This window comes from Aspergillus tubingensis, assembly GCF_013340325.1.
Source record: "Aspergillus tubingensis WU-2223L DNA, scaffold_6, whole genome shotgun sequence".
NCBI classification, from domain to species: Eukaryota; Fungi; Ascomycota; class Eurotiomycetes; order Eurotiales; family Aspergillaceae; genus Aspergillus; species Aspergillus tubingensis.
In genome coordinates, this window is record NW_023336280.1 from 2,505,463 (window position 1) to 2,519,516 (window position 14,054).

Genomic DNA, 14,054 nt, shown 5'->3' on the forward strand with positions numbered 1-14,054 from the left:
AAAAGAAAAAAGGGGGAAGAGGAAAGGGAAAAGGACATGAAGACGCGGATGAAAGGGGGAGAAGAGCACGAAGACGGAAGTACTGGCCGAACGTGAAACCAAATAGACACGAATACACTTCATCGCAGCTCGTAGTCGCTATGCCATCATAGAAGGAAAATCTAACGGAAGAATGCCCATCAAGTCAACGTTACTTGGTGGAGTTGCTTCGGGACAAGATCGATACAGTAACGCCAGCACCCGGCCGTCGTCGATCTACACGCGGTCGTATCTCACTGGCGCTACCACTTCGTCGCCTTCGAATATCATCAGAGGAGCCGCGGCGCCGTCTCTGGAGAAAAAAACGGACGTTTCAACGTTAGAATCACGCTTGCTGTACGATAACATCGGCGAATTCTTAGCAAAGACAACGACGAAGCAAAGTAGGGGAATTTTCATTTCTTTCCGCCAAGTGCGACAAAGTCATGGGCAGAACATGACCACACAAGCTACTCGGGGCGCTCGGTACTTACCGAAGATGCCGTGCTTTCTCGGGGCCGGCGCTCGGTCGAGCTCGAGTCATCCAACTTCAGGGCATGGAGACGCTTCTGACTGTCGTGTGCCACTTGGTCGATGTCATCTAGATGGACGGGGATCTCCGCAACTTGGCATTGTGGGGGCACAGCGACCCCATTCTTCCTGTCTTTAGCGCGTTCCAAGACCTTCTCCCATCTCTGCTGTCTGCCCATTTCGCGCTCTTCAGCGCTGTTCTGGCGCTCATTGTATTCATGAGAGCATTCGTCGAAAAGCTGTGGGTTGATCTCCATAAACATCTTCATCGCGTTGTAAACCATACTGTGGATTGTTCTGCAACAGTCAGCCGCTGCGGAAGGGGCAGTCAAATTATCATCAACCTACCTGTTCCAATGGCCCTTGGAGTTCTCATACAAAGGAGGGAACATAATCGGCAGAATGATCTCCACGTTGTCGCTAACGAGGTTACAGAAGTATTCATTGTTCCAGAAATAGAGCGCTCGTTCCGCGACCTTGACGAGCAGTTAGCGCTTCTGCTCGGAATCTTGCATCGATCTCTGGATAACAAACCTGGAAATGCGGGCTAGCGACAGACTTCGCAAGCTGTTGGAACAGAGGCACCTGGACCTTAGCAAATTCGGCAGGGTCCATGACCTCGAAAATGTCTTCCACCTCGTTCAGGTACATAACCTCCTTTGTACTGTTGGTCTTGGGCCAGTAGCGCAGCAAACCAAGGACCACCTATCCCATAGTCAGTAACGCCTTCAAGCCGCGACGAGGCAGGAACCGGGTGCGGTCTTACGTCTTCCGTCAATGACGAGTCCTTCTCCAGGAACTGAACAATACAGTAGGCCAACTGCGGGTGGTACATGCTCAAGCTCTTCACTTTGTGTAGAGGTAACAGAACTCGTGTCAGGAACAGCTTGTGTTCTTCCTTCAGAGGAAGGGCAAAGCCGTTGATGATAGATCCCAAAATTTCCAGTAGTTCTGCGATTCCATTGAATCGCTCGGTCTCATATGTGAACTGGAAGAAGACGTTGTTGATAGATCTGCGAATGTATGATCGCAAGTTCAAGAACTTTCCGTAAATACGATGCAAGGTTGTCTTGAGGAAGTCACGTTCACGAGGGTCTTCCGAGTCGAACAGCTCCAGCAACTGCGGCGCATTAGTTGGACGGCCCTAGGCCTCATCATCCAGCAGAAGAGTATGAAGACATACCTGAAGCACAAAGTGGTGATCAATGTATTGCTTGGCAATGTTGGTGTTAAAGTCCTGGCTCTCGATGAACCGCAAGAAGAACTCATACACCACCTGAATATGGGGCCATGCGACTTCCAACACCGGTTCATCCTCCTCTGGGTCAAACGCCTCGCCTTGGGGAGTCACCGGGGGCGGGATGGGTCGGAAAAGGTTCTTTGCGAACATCTCGACTACACGGGGATACATGGGTTCCGTGATAACCGAACGGTTGTTGGCGATGTAGTCTAGGAGCTCATGGAGCGCCAGTCTCTTGATCTCCTTGGACTTCATGTCGGCAGTAGGGTCGTTAAAGTCGAAGATGATGTTGCATTGATCGATCTTCTGCATGAACAACTCTTGGCGACGATTCGGGGGAACCTCGTGGAAGCCCTGCAGCTTTTCCAACTCTCTTTGGCGCTGATCGGAAATATCGAAGCGCGATGAATGCTGGCGCTTAGGGGTTCGGATTCCTTCGGACATATCCTTGGGTGTCGTCTGAAGGCGATCGAAGACGTGCGACTTCCGTGGGGGAGCGAGATCCCCGGGCATGGTTTCGGCGGCTCCGGGGGGAGGGACATGCTATGCGAATGAAGGATAAGGGTCAGCCCCGAACCAAATAATCGATGAAAGTTACCATTAAGCCAGGTTTGGGATAACCACAGCGTAGGCGCTTCCATAATGGAAGGGATGCTCACCGGTGCGCTTGGACTGATGACCACGCTCGGAGCCATCTGCTGTCCCTGCTTCGTGGGCGTACCTGGTCCACCGTTATTCACGGGCTGACCAACCAAGCCTGCGCCCTGCGGGATATAGTACTGACCAGGATACATTCCTGCCTGCGAGCCATTGTCCGGCGACTTTCCTCGAGTATCATTCACGGATGTGGTAGACGAAGTCGGGGTGCCCTGGTTAGGGGAAGAGGACTGCTGTCCGTGGTTGACTCCGAGGGCGGCATTGTTTTGGGACGAGTGGGAGGAGTCTTTCTTCTTCGAGGATTTGTTTGCGTCTTTTGCCCTCGACAACTGTTCATGCTGGGCAAATTAGCCTGCATCCCGGCAGTTTGGGGGGGTGGGTTGGACGAGAGCTGATCATCGGCAGGAGGGAGGCGGGGAACGGGGTGTAGGGGGCAGCGGAAGTGGACAGGGAACACTCACCACTCTCTGTCTGAAGCCCTTCATTGTCACGACTAGTCGAACAGCCACATGTACTCGGTCTCAATCTCGGTGCCAGTGCAGCAAGATGCCGCACACTAGCAGGAGGGATGGGGGAGGGTGTTGGTATAGCGCGGAGGCAATTTCAGGAGAGCCACGTCGGGATTTATTTATGTCGGCCTGGGAATGACCACATGAGCATTTCCAACCACAACACCACCTAACATAGCGCTCGAATCGGATTGACGGGAGAGACACAAGGTCCAGGAACAAGGCTCATGGCAAAAATCGCAGGGGTGGGAAATATACAAAATCAAAGAAATAGAAAATAGTAGGATGAGGGGAGTGGGAAATGGTGGACACCAGGCCAGCAACGCAGAGCACCGGGGTGAGGCGGTAGGATCCCAAAAGAACCAGCGGATGATGGAAGGTGTAATCACACACCAGAAAGGGGGATGTTTGATAGGGGGAGAAGAAAAGAGAGAGGTGGATCAAAACACACAAGAACAGTTTCCCGAAAGCGCAAGAGGAACAGGAAACTATAGCTGCAGGACTTACCTCAGAGGAAGTTCAGTTCAGGGTATCGGGGCGAATTGGGGGAGAGTGGGAGTGGGAGGGAGGAGGATCTCTCAGACAGGCACGCTTCACTGTTTGGCGCGAACGGGAGCGGTATAGGGAGCAGCCAGTAGTCAGTCGGTCTGGTTTGCTGGAGTCGATCGTCTCTTTCCGTGTCGCTTAGCGGCTGCCGGGAAGCGGGGTGCAAATGAATTGAGGCCCCCGGGGGAATGAAGAGAGCAGAAGAAGTGGGAATAGTAGCAAAGTAGAAAGAGTGCTAGAACCACACGGTCGCAGTTGGCAGAAAAAGAATCAAAAGAAGAGGAGTAAGGAGTAAATCAGAATTTCTATCGTCAGCGCATTCAACCGTAAAGAAAGCACGAGAAACCAGTCCAGTCGAGCAGTCTGGGAATTGTAAGGGATTGATTGATGCGATAGTAGTTAGTCGTATCAAGCTGAGGTCGGGGAGGGGGGGGGGAGGAGAAGCAGAGCAGCAGACTGGCCTGAGGCTGTGGCTAACTGACTGATTGAACTGAACTGACTAGAAGAGCGCTCGGACGTAGTCTTCTTAGTGGTTGCAGGTCAGGTCGTGGACCTGGTTGGGTCCCTTTTACCAAACTACCTTTTTTTACCTGCCGACCACCAGCACGATGGGAATCGGGAATCAACCGGTTTTAAGAGGTCCAAATGAAATGAAATGGGAGGGGCAGCGCCTCAGCATTACGAAATTTATACTTAGACCATCTACCACTACAAGTACTCTCCCACCCTCCGGAGGGTTCATGTTGAACTGTCTCGAAGTGCAACTACAGGCAAGGGGTCAGCCAGACAGCGCATTCCCCCCCGAGTAAGAAACTCGTATTAAAAATAATAATAATAATAATAACAACAAAGAAAAGAAAGCAACCGCATCATCTTATTAGAGGAAAGAAAATAGCTATCCACCCATCCAGCATGTCTCAGTCGCGGCTTTTTTTCCCTCCCATCTAATTTTTTGACGGGGGATTCGGGATGATGGTGTGGCTGTTGGCTGGTCATGTGACTTGCAGATTCCTAGCATCGACATCCATCTTTCCCCTCCAGGTTGGCTGTGAAGCATACACAGGAATGGGGATTCTGCTGTAGTAGTTTAGTATGGTTACGAGAAACACTCTGGTATCGAGCCTGATCTAGTGAACCAATTCACCGGCTCAGCAAGTTGTAGTAGATGTGAATTAACTTTAAGACCCCTGGATACTAACGGTTGACGTCAATCCTAGCTCCATATTTGTGCAGACTTATCCGCATTTATATAGCTTCGACCTAGGGATAGCATTTTCCCCAAACGCTCCTGACACATGATTTAAATAGCCCAACAAGGGACACAAACGGTGCATCTACGCCCTACAGACAACATGACAGACCAACATGGCGCCAGAACAGCGCCATTTTACCAAATACCTTCACGTCGCATCGTCAGCGTCGAGCATCCAGCCATTATCAGAAACCTTGACAAGGCCGTCGACACGCTGAAAGGTGATGCGGGCATAACCAAAGTACGTCAAGCCATCCAATTGACTATCACTCAGAAGGACTGACAAGTTACTCCAGATATTACATCCCCCCAAGCCTGACAGCCCGGCTCATCTGCTTCTGCGGCCGGAGGATGCCATGTCCAGGCCGCTCCAGTCGACCAGCTTACCGTCCAACAACATCCTTCTAAAGGTGACGGTACCAAAGAGGACAGGTCGCAAGCGGAAGAAGGGCTCGAATGAGCCCTTTAGCGGCGTTGCCGTGTCCACGGTGCATACGGAGCCGCACCGACGCAGTGCTCGAGAACTGCTACGGAGTCTGAGTGACAATGCATCCAGGTATCAGGTCGAGCCGGTGGGCTTGGTTAACCGGACACATGTGTTTCGGGGTGAGTCTACAGACTACCTACATTGAAGTATTATTCTAAAGGATACTTACACAACCAGGAATGCCGGACTTTGTCTTCTCTACGGGCTCCAGTTCCTTTGCCAACCGATTCCGGGAGCAGATATTGCCATTTGACTGTACGAGTCCTACTCCCACACCACCATCCGACACAAACTGACTGGATACAGACGACAAAATGAAGCAATTCGACCTCGACATGAGCAAAGGTGCTATCACCGACGTGGACATCATCCCTCCACCGTCCTTCAGCTTCGGAGACATCCCCTTCACCTACATGTAAGCCCCCATCCCCATGCCCATTCCCAACCCAACATCCAACTAACATCAAACCCCAAAGCTACCGCCAAAACCCCACCGTCCGACAAGCCATCGACAACTCGGGCAACATAACAACAGTAAACACGCAACGCGTGGTAAAAGTCCTAACCCACCTCGTATCCTACGACATCGCTACGGTCCCAACCTCCCCGCGCACGAACTGCCCACCCATCCACACACTCGACAAAACGCTCCAAGAAACCATCACCGCCGTGGAAACCCTCTTCCAACAACGCCCCGCCTGGACACGCCGCGGCCTACGCAACTCCCTACCGACAATCGAACAACGCTACGCCCTCCGCCACGCAATCCCCTACGTCGGGTACATCTTCCGCTCGGGGCCCTGGCGCGACGCCATAATCAAATACGGACACGACCCACGCACCGACCCCTCCTACCGAATCTACCAAACAGCCATGTTCCGAATCCTACCCCGAGAAGCCGAAGTCGCACGAGACGGGTACACAGGCCGTCGTCACGCCGTCGCCCGCGCCGGCGAAGTACCCCAATACCTCGACGAAACTCATAATCACCAACACCCAGACCAACCTACGGAAACCCAACAACTCCCCACAACAACCCACCTGTTCACAGGGTGTTTGCCGCTCCCGCGCGACGGACGCATGTGGATGTTCTGCGACGTGACGGACCCCACACTCCGGAGGATCTTATTCCCATCGGATCCGCCTCCGGCCGGGTTCCTGCGTGAGGAATGTGATATTTTGACGGATGGGTGGTTCGGGAATGGGACGTTGGCGAAGACGAAGACGATTATGCGGGCGAAGGTGCTTGCGCTGTTGGATGATAAGATGTTGGATGATGAGGTCGAGTTTGCGAATATTGTCAAGTTGCCGGATCATGCTACGCCGGAGTCGGTCATGGTGGACTTTTGGCTTGATCCGGCGGTGGCGTCGCAGAGGGAGATGATGATGGCGACGGAGGTGAGGGGGATTATTAAGGGGGCGCCGGCGTGGAAGGAGAGGGTTGGTGGTGCTGCTGCTGGGAAGAAGGGGGTGGTGGGGAGGGAGGAGGTTGGGGAGGAGGGTAATAGGAAGGGGAAGAAGAGGGCGGATCGGAGGGTGCAGTTTCAGGATGAGGTGGGTGGTGATGGGGATGGGGATGGTGGCGGGGAGATGTTGAGTGAGGGGGAGGAAGAGGCGTTTGAGCAGGAGGAGTTGGCGGAGGCTGTGGCGGAAGCGGCGGCAGTGTCGGGTGGGGGACAGGTGGATGATGAGGATGAAGATGTGGACGAGGATGAGGAACAGTCTGATGAGGATGACGGCGGGGAAGATGAGGATACGGAGATGGGTGGCGTTGAGACTACAAGAGCTACGAGACGAAGAGCTTAAGTGTACTTCCACTGTAAATGCAATTTACTGATTACTAGTTTATGGAAAGGACTTTGTTGATAATAATTGTATTTTTATTTGTATTCTCATTCTCTTTTTTTGCTTTTGATTAGACTGAGGGTATGTATCTCATACAGGCATTAAGCGACGTAACACATTCTTAGGTCATTAGGAGGTAGGTAGGTAACGGACGCAGTATTCATCAGATGCGCAAATGAGGGTGACGGAGGGGGCCATTATACTCCAGGCCAATGATAGTGACTCGTGTCGAGGTAGGTAGTAGTTCGGGTAAGACAGTGGGAAGTCGAGTAGGAAGGTATAATGTGGTGTAGGTTCTGGACGTGATAATAGGAAAAAGGACTCAAGAAAATTCGTCTCGTGACGGATCTGGTCGGTATAAAACGGGCTCCAAACGAAATCAAAAAGACTGTATAGGTAGGGTATCCAAAAACGATGCTGTACAACCCTGAAGTAATCCGAACGCCATATAGTATAACTCTTGTTGGTATGAATGATGGGTGATAGTCCGAGGCGAGCTATCAAGTGGTGGCCGCGGACTCAGTTGGCATCGGCGGCTTCTTCCGCAGCACTCTCGCTCTCCCAGATCTCGATTGCCGCCTCAGCTTCAACCTCAGCGGTAGGCTTGGCAGGGGCGGTTACTTCAAGCAAGGAAGAGACGGAGGAGACGTTGGAAAGCTTGCTGCGGGCGGAGTTGGGGGTGGAGCGTGGTACTGATGGGGCCTTCTTCGCGTTCTCGTCGGCCTCGTCATCATAGACAACGGCATAGGAGAAGGCATGGCAGTCATCACCGTAGTAGTCGGCGGCATTGAGGTCTCCCAACGGCTCACGAGACTCCTCCAGCATGACAGACTTGCGCGCCGCAGCCGCAGGGGACTCCTGCTGACGAGAACGGGGAAGGTCAAGTCCGAGTTCCGCCGGAGGTACATTCTCCTTGCCTCGACCAGAGGTCTCAACTTTCCCTTCCTGGTCGCTGATGTCCAGGACACAGGTGGAGTGTTGCATGAGGTTGGTCATCTCTTCCTGTTCGGTGTCCACATGGATATCGAATGACCAGGACGCAGGAGCTTTGGGGCTGGGCTGACTCTTTGCCTTTGCGCCAGACAGAGCGGTTGCAAGAGAGAATGGGCGGTGGACGGATTTCCGGTTAACGGACTCGGGACGGCTTTTGGCGATAGTAGAACGACGAGAGAATGGCTTGCAAGACTTGGGCGGTGGTGAACGTCCAGCTGGCCGAAGGTTGGGAGCGGACTTGGGAGTAGACACGGTTGGTTTGGTGGGTGTGGTTGGCTTGCGAGGAGTGACAGTGGTCGACTTGACGGTGGTCAGAACCATGCGAGAGGTTTTGAATGGCTTGCAGGGTTCCTTGGCAGGTTCCAGGTCATCATCGTCGGCACCACGCTTGCGTTTGGCGGATTGTTTGAAAGTGGTTGGGTCGATATTCTCCGAGTCCACGTCCGACAGGGGCTGTCTCTTTCCCGAAAGAATGGCACCTATAAGAAAGTATGTTAGCTATGACGCGCGTGGTGAGCATGGGGCGAAGTTTGATGTGTTCGTACCATCTTGTTTGTTCTTCATGTTCATTCTAGTCTTGAGCAAGGAGCGCATGCGTGGCGCGTCCAAGCTGGCAAATGGCTGCCGCATGGTGGTAGGGGTCATGGTGAGAGCGGCCATGCTGTATACAGGCCGGAATAGACAACAAACAGCGGATTGAGTGCACCGAAAGGGATGTATAGAGCTGTATAGACAGGCAACGAGGCCGTGTTGGAGACGAGTTGTTTTAAGTCGCGTCGAGGGAGTGAAGTGAGTGGGGTTAGTTGATTGATTGGCGGTCTGGAGAGGGAAGAAGATCGACGGTCAGGATTGGAGCGGGAGAGGCTGAGTGAATTGGATAGGATGGAGAAAGCAGTTAAGGTTAATCCACGATCCAGTCTTTTATTGAAGTCCAGACTAGAAGGGGACAAAGACAATGACAATGGGAAGTGACAGGACTAGAGGAACGAGGGGACCAGGCGAGGAGATATAAGAATTGGAGTGAGGCAAGGGCTGTTGAAAGGCAGGTGGTGGTAGGCAGCGTCAACCGAGAAAGAATGCCTAAAAATGGAGAGGGCAGGGAAAACGGTGGGCTGCTGGTCATTCAAGGCTCATTCCAAGGTTTCTGCACGACAGTCGAAACATGCAGATGAACGGGTTTCAAGGGTAAGGGTTTGGAAAAATGTTTAAAAGAGAAAAAGAATTTAAGTCGACGAGGGGAGGGGGAAGGGAAGCGCGAGAGCGTGGACGTGGACGTGGACGTGGAGGTGGAGTTGTATAAGTAAGTCAGAAGCAGGAATGGAGTCAAGGCGAAGAAGCGCGTCAAGTTCGTGTCGCCCGCCAAATGGGATGGGATCGATGATGGCCAGGGAACCCCGAGAATTCCAGACGGAGGCTAAATCCACAACTGACTTAAACTACCGATGGTCCCATGCAAGGCTTCGAGACCCATTATTGATCGATTATTGGCTGCGACTCCCTCATCTCATTTCGGCCCTTCTTCCATGATCACGTCGCGTCGCGCGATTCAGGGCTTACTTTTTTACTTCTTCCCCCAATGCGGCATGCAAGATGCATTTCGCGATTAATGTTTTCTCTCTTCTTCACTACTTACTCATGATATCATCGGGAATAGTCGATCATCTAGAATGCCTATCGCCTTTTGCCTCTTCACTAGTTTAGAATCTACTTCTATCATCAAACTCCATTGAAACCTTATTGAACGTTTGTCTCCATAGTTGCTCTCCCTCCTCCCTCCTCCCTCCCCCTCTCCCCACCCGTCCATCATCCATCCATCCCCCCTTCAACGCGTTGCCATCACGACCCTTTCTTCCCCTTCGTGCCTCTTCACCAACCAAACTGTCCCCTCCACGACGCATGGCGCGCCCGTCGCTCCTTCGCGCGTGTCTATCACGACCACGTATCCCCACCCCATGTTTCACCACCTGCACACCCCCTTGAAGCCGGCGCTACGGCAGCCCGTCTATTGATTGTCGGTTGGCCACTAGATAGACAATAGAAACTCCGTACATGGTGTAACAGCAGCATACAAGAGGCGTCGATCTAGTCCAGATTCGACCGATCATGATATATTTATCTTGTTCTCTTCAGCTCGAAGCGCTTTTGATTAGGTTCTTCCTATATAATGTTCCATTTGCCCCCCGGCGCTTACTGACCCATGTCTCTGTCGCTGCTGCATGGACCTGAAACACCGATTCTAGGACGTGAGGTGTGAACTTCTGTCCTTACTCGCTGCAATTTCTTCATCCCTCCTCTGTACGCAGCTATAATTATACAGATGTGCACACGATCTCAAAGTCTGGGCCGGAGTCAGGGGCTGAATGTACGGTACGCGCCGGAATCGGAAGTATCGGTGGTGAATGAAAGAAAAGTACATGGACTGACCACCAGTTTACCTATCGACAATGACACGCTCAATCCATTCATTCCTCAAATACAGAAAGCTTCAGATACTAGGTTTTCTCGACAATGGCCATCTCAAGAGCCGTGGAGCAAGCAATCAATGACATACCTCTGCTTCCCCTGCCACGGACATAAAAGAGTTAATCTTCGTTAACCTTTTGACATGGCAGGGCGAAAATAGTACCTCTCTCACCACGCGCGGCGCGTCAAGTAATTTTCATACCCCACTTGCCAGCTGGTCGTTTGATCTTCAGGAATGCTGTCAGATACTTGTACTGTGGACCCCTTGGAATGTAGACCAGACCGATCATACTTATCACCCCGGCCACGGTTGCCACGAAGCCTCATACCTCACCTCTCAATTTCCTCTGGCTGGTTACCCTTCCGTTTGGTCCCGTTCGGCGCGGTCTGAACCAGAAATCAGTTCCTGAGCTTTCACCTCAGTTACCTAGCTAACACCATCCCAGAAACTCATCTATACTACCGTTTGCCTAACAGAGCTAACGGTCTATCACATCAGGAGGACATATCGGCCCCATATATTTATTCGAATATCATCAAAATGCATGCCCTGGCAGCAAAACAGACAGTCGAGACTGCGGGCCTCTTCAGCCCATCGTACCCATGGTTCAGTGGCTCCGGCGGGACCATGACCATGTAAATTGCGGTGTCTTTGTATTTTGACTATACATCGATGTGGAGACGAAGGTTAACCCCGTTATATGGTGCTGTCTGTCCCTCATTTGGACACCTGGTGTGGAGTTGTCAACTTTCAAGCGGTTCGTTATGAAGAGAAAGTCCAAGTCTTCTGCTAACAGTAAAGCGCGCGTTCATGAGCCTGACATAAATCTAGTGGTCGGTCAGTATGCGGTTCATTGATCAACAAAGTGATGTAATGCTATAAAAGTTAGCAGAGTAATGTTTGAAGCTTACTCCCTTTTGCACGCCGCTCGTCGACGAAGTAGATACTAGTACTACTAAGAATATATTATGGGACAGACCCATGCGCGTCGTATGAGATGCTCTGTTTTACCTGGTACACTTGAAGCATGATGGTCGAAAATGAGTACTAGCAGCTGGTAATAAGTATATGATAGTAACCACATGGAGTCCTGTAGTGCCTGAACTAGGCGTCATTCGGTTCACGCGGTCAGGTGATAGTCAGCCTAGACTTACTAGTGAAGTACTAGACGTCGCGCAGTGCTACTAGTAAATGAAGCAGTCATCCTGGGATAGTGATATGTAAATCTTTTCATAAACAGAATCGCAAGACTGGTGATAGACCAAACCAATGCTACTATATATAGTGGAGACTAAGATATCGTCAACATGACTACAACTACTAAGCTTTCGCTTACCGCATCTATATAGATGATTGAACCCCGCCATACGATTGCAACGGACGTTATCATTAGAAACCAAAATGGTAGGCTTTGAGCGCATCTGACAAAATCCCAAGCCATTCCAACGTTGTATCAACTCACAAACTGCGCTTACTGATACGACTCGAGATGCCTTGGCATTGCTACCATGCTTTGTTCTCTCCTTAACATCCCGGGCGTCTACCGAGCACGCAAAAGCCCTGAAAGCGTCATAGTTGGTCCAGAAACCTCATGGAGTAAAGACAGCCAGATTTTTGTTATCTTGCATCCATTTGCTTCAAAGGACAGGATCCAACGCTTGGATGGGAGTCTGATTCGATAGAAGTATTTCAATGCAGTAGTTTGACATTATAGGTTCACGCTGTGAGCGTAGAGCTGCAGTAAGAATCGAAATTCCATCAGACTTCGAACTAAATACTTTTTGGACCCATATTTCGTACCGTTGGCTCTCCAGTCTGTCATATAAGCCCCCAGACCAGACATCTCGGCATTCTGTAGTGTTCGATGGCTGACTGGACATCTCGTCATAATGCTGCATACATGTTGTCTTTCAAAGACGTAAAGATTGTCGACTTGACTCATATGGGGCACTCTTCCAGTGCAGAGGCACCCATCCGCTCTTGTCTCGAAACCATCCACTCGCCCACTGCCACAATAGCGCATCATTAGTTCTTCGAACAAAGACGATCTCCCTTTTTCTTATCAGACCTGTAAGACGCTGCCTGGTATCATATTTCACATAATAGGTCGAAGTATTTTCCCCAGAAAGAATTTCACCATATGTATTTCCAGAGGGATATAGTCATGGAGGTTGAGAATCCCACAGCGGTGACTAGCATGAGTTGGGGTCACAGAGCTCCTCGAAACATCGGATCCAGAGGGCGCACGCCTCCTTCCAGGAAGGGCAAATCACAGAGGGCTAAGGACGACGCTCGAGGTTCTCAAGTGATCGATCCTTACCTTGACCGGGTTGACGGCGTCAGCCAGAGAAATCGAGATTCCCAAACCAATCAAGACGAGGGTAGTACTGCCTCTGTCTTCGGACGGTATAAGCGCAGAAGTGCTAGCAGCAGTACTAGCAGTAGTGCTAGCAGCAGAACTATCACTAGTGAAGATTCCCAAAGCCATGCAGACCCGCATCGGGGTGCTGCTTCCGTTTCTGGAACGACCGAGTCCATCGGGACGAGGAAGTCGAACAAGCGTGGGGGTAGGAAGCAGCACTCTGGGAATCAGAAAAAGAAACAGAAGCAGCAGCAGCAGCAGCAGCCTCCAACTACCATCCGGATTGAGGATGATAGATTTGATAGAGTGTTGCTGATCAAGCCTCGTCAAGAAGCTTTGAACTATGCCAAGGAGGTGACAGAGACGTCCCCAGATGACTATCATGTCTTCTGGGTGGACGGATCGACAGCCGCCAACGAGGCAGCGCCATCTGGAGTCGCAGTTGTCCACGGGCACAACGGACAAGACGCGGACGAGCTGTACTGCCTCGAAGAGATCCGGCTCAGCCAGTTGGCTGAGTTGTTCGCTATCGGGGCCGGTCTGAGAGCAGCAGTCCGCCACCTGGAGCGGCTTCAAGTGTCAGGTCATGTTGTCCAGGTCTTCACGGACTGCCAAGCGGCCATGGAAATGCTGCGGCCTAGAACAAAGAAGTTGAGCCCACTCGCTGGCCGTCTAGTGCGTCTTGTTGACGCTCTTTCTCACCGGCTCTGCTCGATAGGAGTCAAGGTCGAGCTTCATTGGGTTCCGGGACACCAGTGTGTTCGGGGCCATAAGAGAGCTGATTTGTTGTCCAGGACAATCACAAATTTTATGATGAACAACCTGGCTGACAAGATCGATCAAATCAATGCAGTTAGAGTGGACTGCACTTTCCTCGAGTTATCCTGAGCATATGAAAATTGCGTTTGACTGATACAAAGACTTTCCTCCTCATCTAGACTGGTTGGTATTCCATATTATTGTTGTTATATTGTCTCTCGTTAAATTCGCTCATCTAATAACGGATCAGTCGTTCACCGTGAACAAAGCAGTACGCCATACACCGAGTCATCCCCGTTAATCCCGAGCCCAAATTGATACGTAGTCATCCCAGCAGACTAACATCGGAAGATCATTCGTGACAATATCGCAAGGTGTGAAATCAAAAGCA

The 14,054-nt window shown here is 51.3% G+C and overlaps 4 protein-coding genes across 4 annotated transcripts; 2 read left to right on the forward strand and 2 right to left on the reverse strand.

The window, feature by feature from the left end:
* Positions 1 to 488: 488 nt before the first annotated feature.
* Positions 489 to 2,931, reverse strand: AtWU_04583 (protein phosphatase 2A regulatory subunit RTS1; the record flags this gene model as incomplete). The annotated part of the gene is made up of 7 exons (XM_035499694.1): positions 489 to 834; positions 898 to 1,025; positions 1,084 to 1,254; positions 1,316 to 1,669; positions 1,733 to 2,332; positions 2,449 to 2,784; positions 2,908 to 2,931. 7 exons carry the CDS (start codon positions 2,929 to 2,931, stop codon positions 489 to 491), a joined length of 1,959 nt encoding a protein of 652 aa, XP_035355587.1.
* A 1,922-nt stretch (positions 2,932 to 4,853) lies between these two features.
* On the forward strand, positions 4,854 to 7,046 carry AtWU_04584 (transcription factor TFIIIC subunit TFC1; the record flags this gene model as incomplete). Its single annotated transcript, XM_035499695.1, has 5 exons — positions 4,854 to 4,994; positions 5,050 to 5,359; positions 5,418 to 5,495; positions 5,547 to 5,655; positions 5,717 to 7,046. 5 exons carry the CDS (start codon positions 4,854 to 4,856, stop codon positions 7,044 to 7,046), a joined length of 1,968 nt encoding a protein of 655 aa, XP_035355588.1.
* A 558-nt stretch (positions 7,047 to 7,604) lies between these two features.
* On the reverse strand, positions 7,605 to 8,723 carry AtWU_04585 (uncharacterized protein; the record flags this gene model as incomplete). Its single annotated transcript, XM_035499696.1, has 2 exons — positions 7,605 to 8,557; positions 8,624 to 8,723. The coding sequence occupies 2 exons, from the start codon at positions 8,721 to 8,723 to the stop codon at positions 7,605 to 7,607; spliced, it is 1,053 nt and encodes a 350-aa protein (XP_035355589.1).
* A 3,983-nt stretch (positions 8,724 to 12,706) lies between these two features.
* AtWU_04586 (ribonuclease H family protein) lies at positions 12,707 to 13,792 on the forward strand (the record flags this gene model as incomplete). The annotated part of the gene is made up of 1 exon (XM_035499697.1): positions 12,707 to 13,792. One exon carries the CDS (start codon positions 12,707 to 12,709, stop codon positions 13,790 to 13,792), a length of 1,086 nt encoding a protein of 361 aa, XP_035355590.1.
* Positions 13,793 to 14,054: the final 262 nt, after the last annotated feature.